Source organism: Oncorhynchus kisutch, linkage group LG1 (genome assembly GCF_002021735.2).
Source record: "Oncorhynchus kisutch isolate 150728-3 linkage group LG1, Okis_V2, whole genome shotgun sequence".
In the NCBI taxonomy this organism is placed as follows: domain Eukaryota; kingdom Metazoa; phylum Chordata; class Actinopteri; order Salmoniformes; family Salmonidae; genus Oncorhynchus; species Oncorhynchus kisutch.
In genome coordinates this window covers 12079141-12091631 of record NC_034174.2, presented here as the reverse complement: position 1 = coordinate 12091631, position 12491 = coordinate 12079141, and the positions used below count along the sequence as shown (strand labels likewise).

At 42.7% G+C, this 12491-nt stretch overlaps 1 protein-coding gene across 3 annotated transcripts in view; it reads left to right on the top strand.

The window, feature by feature from the left end:
- LOC109899539 (interleukin-17 receptor D) overlaps positions 1–11026 on the top strand; it is a 54206-nt gene extending 43180 nt beyond the window's left edge. For all 3 annotated transcript variants that reach the window (XM_031828238.1, XM_031828318.1, XM_031828391.1), the window contains 9 exons: positions 906–950; positions 1200–1351; positions 2921–2986; positions 3152–3206; positions 3822–3932; positions 4204–4388; positions 4766–4940; positions 6416–7327; positions 9595–11026. In XM_031828238.1, coding sequence (XP_031684098.1) covers positions 906–950; positions 1200–1351; positions 2921–2986; positions 3152–3206; positions 3822–3932; positions 4204–4388; positions 4766–4940; positions 6416–7327; positions 9595–9728 — 1835 coding nt within the window. In that variant the 3' untranslated portion in view covers positions 9729–11026. The remainder of the gene's footprint in view (positions 1–905; positions 951–1199; positions 1352–2920; positions 2987–3151; positions 3207–3821; positions 3933–4203; positions 4389–4765; positions 4941–6415; positions 7328–9594) is intronic.
- Positions 11027–12491: the final 1465 nt, after the last annotated feature.

The window sequence follows — 12491 nt, the reverse complement described above, 5'->3', positions numbered from 1 at the left end:
AACTGTAGTGTAACAGTCGTGTAACTGTAGTGTAACAGTCGTGTAACTAGTGCAACTGTCGTGTAACTAGTGCAACTGTCGTGTAACTAGTGCAACTGTCGTGTAACTAGTGCAACTGTCGTGTAACTAGTGCAACTGTCGTGTAACTAGTGCAACTGTCGTGTAACTAGTGCAACTGTCGTGTAACTAGTGCAACTGTCGTGTAACTAGTGCAACTGTCGTGTAACTAGTGCAACTGTCGTGTAACTAGTGCAACTGTCGTGTAACTAGTGCAACTGTCGTGTAGCTAGTGCAACTGTCGTGTAGCTAGTGCAACTGTCGTGTAACTAGTGCAACTGTCGTGTAACTAGTGCAACAGTCGTGTAACTAGTGCAACAGTCGTGTAACTAGTGCAACAGTCGTGTAACTGTAGTGCAACAGTCGTGTAACTGTAGTGCAACAGTCGTGTAACTGTAGTGCAACAGTCGTGTAACTAGGGCAACAGTCGTGTAACCAGGGCAACAGTCGTGTAACCAGGGCAACAGTCGTGTAACTAGTGCAGCAGTCGTGTAACTAGTGCAGCAGTCGTGTAACTAGTGCAACAGTCGTGTAACTAGTGCAGCAGTCGTGTAACTAGTGCAACAGTCGTGTAACTAGTGCAACAGTCGTGTAACTAGTGCAACAGTCGTGTAACTAGTGCAACAGTCGTGTAACTAGTGCAACAGTCGTGTAACTGTAGTGTTATTGTAGTGCAACAGTCATGTAACTAGGGCAGCAGTCGTGTAACTGTAGTGTTATTGTAGTGCAACAGTCATGTAACTAGGGCAACAGTCGTGTAACTAGGGCAACAGTCGTGTAACTGTAGTGCAACAGTCGGTGACGACTCCCATTGTAATTGATTGTTTTTGCTGTGTGTTTGTTTTCAGCCTGTGAAGTGCTTCTGGGACCCGACAACCTCGTCTGCAAACCATGTGAGTCCCCGTTGTACATCTACTTGCTCTTGTACCTGTGTGATGCTGTAATCATGCTATTAACAACACTTTATTAACACATAACAACATAGTATTAACATATTTTACATAGTAAATAGCCAACTAATGTCCTTATAATTGCATAGTAATGGAGTTGAGTGTAAGGCATTGTGATTAATTGCAATGATATAGACATTCCTCTATTTTCTCATATACATACCTTTCTTTCTGTCTGGTGGTTGTGATCAGTCTGGAAGCCCAAGACCCTCAACATCTCTCAGCGGGGCACCAACCTCCATGTTGTCTTTGACCACGCCCCCTCCACCTTCGGCTTCACCGTTTACTACCTGTACTACAAACTACGACAGGAGGGACCCTTCAGGCTCAAACGCTGCAAACCGGTAAGGAAGGAAATTATAAGTATGCTCCAGAGCCTCAAAATTTTCCTGGTTAGATCGTGTGGTCAGGAAAATCTCAGGGCCTTTCTTATGAGCAGTGATAATTAAGCAATGATGAGCTGCATCTTAGCCTGCATTTATCAAGCTCATCAGAGTAGTGCCGATGACCTAGGATCAGTTTTGCCTTATGCTTACCCTAAAAAAACATTTTTATATTTTACAATTTTAACCTTTATTTAACTAGGCAAGTCAGTTAAGAACAAATTCTTATTTACAAGGACGGCCTACCCCGGCCAAAGCCGGACGACGCTGGGCCAATTGTGCGCCGCCCTATGGTACTCCCAATCACGGCCGGATGTGATGCAACCTGGATACAGGAAATGGAAATGGGAGGACCTGGTCATAGATCAGCACTCCTAGTCTAAGACTCTGTTTATGAATACTGCTCCTAATGTGTTTCCCAGACACTGAGGAGGATGTAGTATGGATACTGCTCCTAATGTGTTTCCCAGACACTGAGGAGGATGTAGTATGGATACTGCTCCTAATGTGTTTCCCAGACACTGAGGAGGATGTAGTATGGATACTGCTCCTAATGTGTTTCCCAGACACTGAGGAGGATGTAGTATGGATACTGCTCCTAATGTGTTTCCCAGACACTGAGGAGGATGTAGTATGGATACGGTGTGTTGACGTGTCTGCTGCCTTGGGCTCCTCTACCAGGCCTCTGCCTGCTGGGCCTCTTTCTCTCTGACAATCTATGGCCTCCTGGGAGACATCTGTGGACTTATCATACTTTCCTCTCTTGCTCTCTCTTTCGCGCTCTGTTGCTCTTTCTCTTTCTTTCTTTCTCGCTCTCTCGCTCTCACTCTCTTTCTCTCTTTATTTTTCTTTCTCTCTGTCAGTGACACGAAGAACAACTCTGAGGCAGACCTGTATTCTAATAGCATTTGACATTTATTTCAAATACTTTGAGCATATGCTTTAACCTGTTGGAGTGCCAGGTCTGGTCAGAGCCACTCTGAGGTCCTGAAGACTTTCCCAGCAGCAGAACAGATTGTCATTACCCAAGGCTGGAGGAGACCTGGAGGAGAGTAGAGGCTTTCTCTCTCATGTTGACAGAATGGGTTGCATTGTTTTAGTTGGAGAGAGAAAGATAAAACCTATCATCTCCCCCCTTCCTCTTCCAGTCAAGTCCTCTCTCAGCCCTACAGTTGTTCTGCCTGTGAACAATGACGAAAGCAGAAAAGCCAAAGCCCCCCCTAGCTAGTTCTATCAAGTCCCTTCTCTCACTGTGGTTTGAAACAGGATCTGCTTATATCATCAACAATGGGATTATGTGGACATGAGGTGGAACGAAACCATCTTTATGTCAGTATTCTAAAGCCCGAGTCATAGATGCAGAAAACTCCTCAGCTATGTACCAAATTCAACGTGAAGATATTATCACCGCAGAAACAGCATTGATTTAGTCGGTAACATGTACTCATCCCTTCAGGAGGAACATTTAGCTGCTGTTGAAAATGGTTGATCATTGATAATCATGCACGTCTTCACTCTCTTTTTGTACAGGAGTTAAATCTGCCCAAAACAACATGTGTTCTTCAAGATGTGATACCAGGAACCTATGCGATTGAGGTAAGGATTCTGACCTCACACTACTGCAGTATTCTCTCCTGGTTGTGACTATTATGGCATATTATGATTATTATACAAGCACACTTAAGAAAGCTTATGGATATACTATTCTAAACCATAAAGAAACCCTGCAGCTCATATTTACCGACATATTTTGTCCTGCAGCTGCGAGATGACACCAACACCACCAGGAGACAGGCCCAGTACCACGTGAGCCAAGGTGAGCTACCTTGCCTCTGGACTGACACACTAGATACCATCATAGCCTCACACTTCTCTGTGGACCAATAACTTTTTACTAGACTCTCATTACTTTACATAAGCACGGATGACGTGCTTCTACACCTGCATTGTTCGCTGTTTTGGGTTTTAAGCTGGGTTTATGTACAGCACTTTGTGACATCAGCTGATGTAAGAAGGGCTTTATAAATAAATGTGATTGATTGATGACTGGAGGACATTATTATCACCTAAGAGTGTTCTCTTAAAGTATTCAAGTCTTGTGTACACTTTGTAGGATTAAAAACAAGCACTAAGTGGAATTGATGAGATGTATTCTAATGTATATTCTAATTTCTACCATAATGTCTAGCCCACTCCCCGTGGGCAGGTCCTATCAGATTAATGAGATGTATTCTAATTTGTTTATTCTAATTTCTACCATAATGTCCAGCCCACTCCCCTTGGGCAGGTCCTATCAGATTCATGAAATGTATTCTAATTTGTTTATTCTAATTTCTACCATAATGTCCAGCCCACTCCCCGTGGGCAGGTCCTATCAGATTCATGAAATGTATTCTAATTTGTTTATTCTAATTTCTACCATAATGTCCAGCCCACTCCCCGTGGGCAGGTCCTATCAGAGCCATGGCCATCACTGTTCCTCTGGTCATCATTTCTGCCTTTGCTACACTCTTCACCGTCATGTGCCGCAAGAAACAACAAGGTATGTTGCTTTTATCAGTGTTTTCATATTAATACACTCCATTTTACATTCAGTCTCCATTCTGTCTGTTTACCGAGTCTAACTTTTAAAGTATTCCAACATGTACTTACATTATGTTTAGTAGATTAGGCCAGTGCTGCTGTGTCAATGCATTTCCTTTCACCCTTTTTATATGGAATTAACATTTTATTAATATGCCATCTATCTTATCTTTCTTATCTATCAATCTATCAATCTATCAATCTAATCTAATCTAATTCTATCTATCTAGAGAACATCTACTCCCATCTGGACGAGGAGAGCTCTGAGTCATCGTCTCACACCACAGCTCTGAATGCAGACAGGCCATGGCCCCGGACCAAGGTGTTTGTCTGCTACTCCACTAAGGACTGCCCCAAACACCTCGCTGTCATACAGAGCTTCGCCTTCTTCCTCCAGGACTTCTGTGGCTGTGAGGTAGGCACTAAGCTTCAGAAATAATGCTAATTGGAGCACAAACCCCCTTATCTAGATTATAGCTCCTTAGTTTAGCTCTATTAAGGGTTAACTGAGGGTTGGCTCAGGCCAGGGAATTGAGTGTGAACAGACTACATGGCAGAAGCTTGAAAGTCTGGAATGTGGGTTGTGTGCCACCTGCTGGCTAGTAGTCGAATTACTAGGAATACCTCAGTACATACTCAAGAATAGTTTAGTATTCTGTAGAAATAATCCATAATAATGATAATAATCGTTGCCTGACTATTGCTGTCTGTGGTTGAATTATTCCTAGAGGTGATGTTATAACACCTGTTTTAACACCTCGTACCTCTTTGATCCTCTGTATTGTGTCTTAGGTGACTCTGGACCTATGGGAGCACCTGCAGATCTGTAAGGAGGGCCAGATGTCCTGGCTGAGCCGGCAGATAGATGAGGCTCACTACATCATCACTGTCTGCTCCAAGGGCCTTAAGTACTACGTAGAGAAGAAAAACCGCAGAGGGAAATCACCAGCCAGAACTTGCCCTGGAGGTGTTTGATTGATTTCATTTATTTGACAGTTGAACAAAAAATAATATACAGCTGGTTCATACATTTCATTGCAAGTTGTGGTTGTTTTAGGGAAAGGGACCTAGTCAGTTGCTCAACTGAATACATTCAACCGAAATGTGTCTTCTGCATTTAACCCATCCCCTCTGAATCCGAGAGGTGTGGGAGGATGCCATGTGCCACGTCATCGGCGCCCAGGGAGCAGTTGTTGTTGGGGGTTAACTACCTTTCTCAAAAGTGTTCACCTTGTAGGCTCAGGGATTCGCTCTTAACCGTTCTTAACCGCTAGGCTACCTGGCTCTACCTGTTTTACCTACCTTAGTTAAATGCCCTGAATGTAAATCGCTCTGGATCAGTGTTGGGGAATGTTACTTTTATGGAAAGTAACTTGTTACATTACTTTTGCATTACCAAACACAAAAACCCCTCTGAAGATACCTTGCGCATGTTGGTCATTCATTTTTATGCCCAGTAGAGGGCGCACACCACCTTTAAATGGGCTGCATTACTTTTGCATTACCAAACACAAAAACCCCTCTGAAGATACCTTGCGCATGTTGGTCATTCATTTTTATGCCCAGTAGAGGGCGCACACCACCTTTAAATGGGCTGCATTATAGTTAACCGCCAGTAGCCTATTCTAACTCTGGGCTATACCAACTCAAGTAATAATGACAGATGCAATATATCCTTTACAATACTTAATATAAATGATTTTGTTGAATTATGTACACATGAGTAAATAAATATAACCACCTGGCCCAGTAAAAAGAGAGCTCAAATACAACTTGCCACCAATCTGTTTTACACACAGATACGAACTGGCCAGAGAGATCTAAAACTATACGATCACGTTGTGTAATTGTAGTGCCCTTTTCTTTATATTTATCGTGAAGACGGAGATGGAGAAATGTCCGTTCTTATCAACTGTACATAACCTGATCACCTAACTAAGGTGTTATTATTACCAGGCAGTAATTGGGGCACCTGAACCCGATGATCCTGTGTTTGTATCGTCAGTCAAGTAACATCTGAACTTTTCTTCTACCGATTCAAAGTCATGTGAACACTTCCACAATAAAGGCTATTGTCTCTGCCATCTCGCTAGCTATCTACCAGCTACCATGCCAGCTACCATGCCAGCTACCCGCAACAATGTTCACGCTGTAACGGGAAGCGTGCAGCCTAGGAGGGACGGATTTTAATTTTTAATTTTCATCAACAAAGAAAAAGGGAAATAATATTGTAAAAGTAACTAAGTAACTGATTTCTTAAATTGACAAACTAATGTATTAGGTTACTCATTACCACAAAAAAAGTCATCTGAATACTCTAATGGGTTATATGTATTGCATTACCCCCAACAAAGCTCCGGATAAGAACTTCTGCTAAATTACCAAAATGTAAGGATACCACAAAGTCACTGACTTATGTCCATTGGGTTTGTTTTGGAGCAGATGGTGGACCGGCAGGTGGTGGAGCAGCAGGTGGTGGAGCAGCAGCGGCAGCAGCGAGTGGAGCAGAGCTCTTCATCGTTGCCGTGGCAATGATCGCAGAGAAGCTTCGTGAGGGGTGCCAGAAAGACCAGGACCTGTCTCGTTTCATGGCCATCTACTTTGACTACTCCCACGAGAGCGATGTCCCCACCATGCTGAGCCTGGCTCCCAAGTTTAAGCTTATGGATCAGCTCCCTCAGATGTTCAGCCTCCTCCACTCTCGACAGCTCAGTTTACCGGAGCGCGAACCGCAGCCTCTCAACATCAGCAAGAGGAACTACTTCCGGAGCAAGTCGGGGCGGTCTCTATATGTAGCCATCTGTAACATGCACCAGCACATTTCTCTGGAGCCTGATTGGTTCGAGAGGCAGCTGATGCCTGCCCCCCCAGCCCCTCCTCCGAAGCAGCGTGATGCCGCCGGAACGTCTTCGTCATCATCACCTCACATGGAGAAGTTTGACTCTGGGCTGGTGCTCAATGAGGTTCTGTTTAAGTTGCCATCAGAAAGTGAGGGTACTCTGAAGAGGAATGTGCTGCTCACGTCTCTCCCACCCAACCTCAGTCTGGCCCACTGCTCCCTGGACAGACCTGTGGGGCCTGGGCCCGGCTCCAGCCTCTCTCAGGGGGAGATCGGGGGGCTGTCGGGGGCCTCATCTGGTCTGGGTCCTCTGGGTCTGGGGTCTCTGAGGCCTGTGGTCCCTCCTCAGGCTGGGGACGGCTCGGCCAGTCCTCCAGAGATGCCCAGGGACTCGGGGATCTATGATTCGTCAGTGCCTTCCTCTGAGCTGTCCATCCCCCTCATGGAGGGCCTGTCACCTGACCAGGCTGACTCCTCCTCTCTGGCCGAAAGCGAATCATCTTCTTCCGGACTGGGTAAGAGACCAATGACGAAAAATGCCTAAAAGGATGTTGTATGACATTTTCACATACAAATAGTCATGAAACATATCTTCCATATGTGGTCATGAATCATGAATCAGATTGTGAATGAGTCGGATTTAAAGCCCGTTGCCTAAAAATGCCTAAAATGATGTATGACATTTTCACATTCAAATACAGCAGGACTGATAGTGAACCATTGGTCAGATTGACAATGAGTCATCTAATTTGAATCGGAGATGATTCAGTCTGATGAGTCAGTCAGACTGACATCATAACAGAGTTTCTCAAACCACTGCTGAGGGACTCCTGGTCGTTTCACAGAATTGTTTTATACACCGTGTCCATATTCATAATAATCAATTCCCCTCGCCCACAAATTGGGGAAAACAAACATTCTTTCCCATTGACCCCCATTGTAAAAGACAAACATTCTTTCCCATTGACCCCCATTGTAAAAGACAAACATTCTTTCCCATTGACCCCCATTGTAAAAGACAAACATTCTTTCCCATTGACCCCCATTGTAAAAGACAAACATTCTTTCCCATTGACCCCCATTGTAAAAGACAAACATTCTTTCCCATTGACCCCCATTGTAAAAGACAAACATTCTTTCCCATTGACCCCCATTGTAAAAGACAAACATTCTTTCCCATTGACCCCCATTGTAAAAGACAAACATTCTTTCCCATTGACCCCCATTGTAAAAGACAAACATTCTTTCCCATTGACCCCCATTGTAAAAGACAAACATTCTTTCCCATTGACCCCCATTGTAAAAGACAAACATTCTTTCCCATTGACCCCCATTGTAAAAGACAAACATTCTTTCCCATTGACCCCCATTGTAAAAGACAAACATTCTTTCCCATTGACCCCCATTGTAAAAGACAAACATTCTTTCCCATTGACCCCCATTGTAAAAGACAAACATTCTTTCCCATTGACCCCCATTGTAAAAGACAAACATTCTTTCCCATTGACCCCCATTGTAAAAGACAAACATTCTTTCCCATTGACCCCCATTGTAAAAGACAAACATTCTTTCCCATTGACCCCCATTGTAAAAGACAAACATTCTTTCCCATTGACCCCCATTGTAAAAGACAAACATTCTTTCCCATTGACCCCCATTGTAAAAGACAAACATTCTTTCCCATTGACCCCCATTGTAAAAGACAAACATTCTTTCCCATTGACCCCCATTGTAAAAGACAAACATTCTTTCCCATTGACCCCCATTGTAAAAGACAAACATTCTTTCCCATTGACCCCCATTGTAAAAGACAAACATTCTTTCCCATTGACCCCCATTGTAAAAGACAAACATTCTTTCCCATTGACCCCCATTGTAAAAGACAAACATTCTTTCCCATTGACCCCCATTGTAAAAGACAAACATTCTTTCCCATTGACCCCCATTGTAAAAGACAAACATTCTTTCCCATTGACCCCCATTGTAAAAGACAAACATTCTTTCCCATTGACCCCCATTGTAAAAGACAAACATTCTTTCCCATTGACCCCCATTGTAAAAGACAAACATTCTTTCCCATTGACCCCCATTGTAAAAGATCCAACTTCTTTGTCCGTTTTTTTTTATATTTAAGAAAAAACAAGACTTGCTGAAAAGCTGCTTTGTTGTTCAATGTACATGTAACCAGGCCAAAAATCCTGACCTGCGGTCCACAACGCTCCCAAGTAGGGAAATGGAGCCTCACTCACTCATGTGGCTGCCATCACCATCATGAAAAGGGGCAATATTATGTTTTTATAAGGAGTGAGAACACTCGGGAGCAGGCAATGTTGAAAAGTAATTTTTTTACATGTTGGACTTTTCGTAAATATAGTTTTGTTATTGACTGAAACAAGAAGACAACAAAAAAAGTGTGTTTGAAAAAAGTTTTTGCTGTGAGCCAATGGAGTAACCTAGGTAACCACAGGTTGTTTTCCCCACAGGCGGGTGGAGACCGTGACGTTCTGTCTAATACCGACTGGGAGTATTCAGGGGTGGAAATGGAAAAAGACACTAATTCCCACCCCTTTCTTTGTTCTAGCACACCTGAAATCAACATGTTCAACGAATCATCAAGCCCTTGATTAGTTGAAACAGCTGTGCTACTAATAAATTGTATTTTAAAGTACTGTATTTTACATCTGGCCCATGGCCTGTTGCTAAAGTGACGTCATTTGTGTTGAATTATGTTTGTTGTGCTTCCAGAAGTTGCTGAATATCTCTTCATCTTGTGTGTCTTCAGGTGATGAGGAGCCACCTGCTGTCAGCTCTCTGCGCTGCGCCATGGCAACCATCTGTAAAGCTGAGCTCCACCAACACCATCTAAAGCAGTCTGAAGGACTGGGGCTCCCTCCTGTTCCTGTTCCTCCCTTGTAGTGAACGGAACAACAACTTTACATTACCTGGACACGCATAACGACACTTTACTGCCTTCAAAGACACTGCCTTGATACAGACCATCATCCTGAGTTGTACTAGCTATCTAAAACATCGAATCCCAAATGAACAGTGTACGTTAACCAAGCCCATGGATGTCAGTGATGTCATCCACTTTGGAATCTCTGTGGACCTGTGGCTGATAGAACACTGAGGAATGTTGATGTCATTGTTTTAGAACACAGAGGGTTTTGTGAACGTTCTAAGTTGTGTGAAGGCAAGGCGTTATTTAATCAAATGGTTGTATGTTGTTTTGCATCGCTGTCCTGTATTTGTTAGTGTTCTAAAGGTGTATATTTTAGACTAGGCCAGATCTTCCCTTTAAAACGTACCAGGTTACTAGTTCACTAACACACCTGCTTCAACTCCTCTAATAATCAACCCTTGATTACTTGAATTAGGTGTGTTAGTGCTGGGCTTGAACAAAACATCTGCGACTTCAACACCAGATGTAGTGTGTTTCTAACTGGGACAATTCCGTGAGCCAGTAGTGATGACCATGCTCTTTTAAGTGAGAGAACGTTGGTTTGTTACTTCATTTTAATTTATTGAAAATTATGAAAAATGAAATTACTTTTTAAGGATACAAGGTGCTGAAATTGTGTCAAAACACTTTTACTTGTTTTTTTAAAAATGTAGTTTTCAAAACAATTTGTTTTACTAATAGAAAAGGTTTGACAACTCTTGTGTAAGAGATCAGATATATTGGGAGTACCTAGGGCTGTGTATGCTCACTAGGGCTGTGTATGCTCACTAGGGCTGTGTATGCTCACTAGGGCTGTGGCGGTCATGACATCTCGTCAGCCGGTGATTGTCAAGCAAATAACTGCCGGTCTCACGGTAATTGACCGTCAATTAACATAAACACATTTAGCATCTCCTGGTTTCCACATATAGCCTACAAGACACTGATGCAGACCTTTGGAACATCTACATTTTAAAAAGTCTATTAAATCCATGTAATAAAGCCAACACCTTCACAATAAATCCATTATTATTTTAGACAGGTCTAAAGAAACATGATGTGAAGAAAATGTAGTGTATTTCAGAAGAACTGAATTGCATACTCTGAGTTGTCCTCATGTTAGGTCCTGATCTGGCTATGCCATGTGGCTGTGGCTATAATAGTTAATTTTTGTGGACAAAATTTGGTTAGAATTCCGTGTCATTATTTTATATTATGAAGAATACAATTGAACAAAGCTGAATAAAAGATAAAGGATGTTTTCTCCAAATGATTTGAGGGGTGTGCACATGTGCTATTCTGTTTTGAGTGGTTAACAAACAAATAGATACTCCTATATGCTTAATTTAAAATGAATAATGTAACTTTAGTTGTTCAACAAACGTTGGGCTATATGTTTTGATTTTTAATACATTGTAAGGCTGCATGATGAGACTAATGATCATTTGAAAAAAGTTGCTTGAAAGGCATGTGCTCTGCTTTGGTTTTTTTTGCGCTGGCTGTTGTCTACACACTTCATCAGTCTCTCATTCACAATTTGACAAGCGCTTGACAATGCCTCGAATTTCCCAGATGCACCCTAAAACAAGTTGTGGCCAAATGCGGCCAGTACCCGATGCTCCTTTCTCACTGATAGCTACATGCTTCGAAGCACCCCTCACTCACATGGCTCAGGTCGTTCTCACAAGCTACAAGTGAAGAGCAACACTTCGGGAACACAACTTCTTATCCAATTCCGACGTACATATTGAAGATATTGGAAGAAGAGTCCACATTTACTTTTTGTCAACCAACAAGATGAGTAGGCCTAATGAACAGCAAAAGCACTAACCTATGTCAATCTACTATTCCCCATAGTACAAAAGTTGACTTATTCTATTCTTTGCGAGAAATGAATATTCCAAACATAGTCTGGGACAGTTGTGGGATGTGATAGATCCCAAATTATTACAACCACTAGCATTAAAAAAGCTTTTTTACGCGATGAGACTGAAGCAACAGATCGGAACGTTTATCTTAAAATGTGATAAACTATTAGGCTATTTCATCACATTATAAGCGCAGCAATGCACACATGGCAGTAGGCCATTTTCAAAAGTGACTTTCAAATGCTATTATGTATGTAATGCTTTTATTATAAAGGTGCATTTTAATGCACAACATTTTCTTCAAATCAAATCAAATGTATTTATATAGCCCTTCGTACATCAGCTGATATCTCAAAGTGCTGTACAGAAACCCAGCCTAAAACCCCAAACAGCAAGCAATGCAGGTGTAGAAGCACGGTGGCTAGGAAAAACTCCCTAGAAAGGCCAAAACCTAGGAAGAAACCTAGAGAGGAACCAGGCTATGTGGGGTGGCCAGTCCTCTTCTGGCTGTGCCAGGTGGAGATTATAACAGAACATGGCCAAGATGTTCAAATGTTCATAAATGACCAGCATGGTCGTATAATAATAAGGCAGAACAGTTGAAACTGGAGCAGCATCATGGTCAGATGGACTGGGGACAGCAAGGAGTCATGTCAGGTAGTCCTGGGGCATGGTCCTAGGGCTCAGGTCCTCCGAGAGAGAGAAAGAAAGAGAATTAGAGAGAGCATATGTGGGGTGGCCAGTCCTCTTCTGGCTGTGCCAGGTGGAGATTATAACAGAACATGGCCAAGATGTTCAAATGTTCATAAATGACCAGCATGGTCGAATAATAATAAGGCAGAACAGTTGAAACTGGAGCAGCAGCATGGC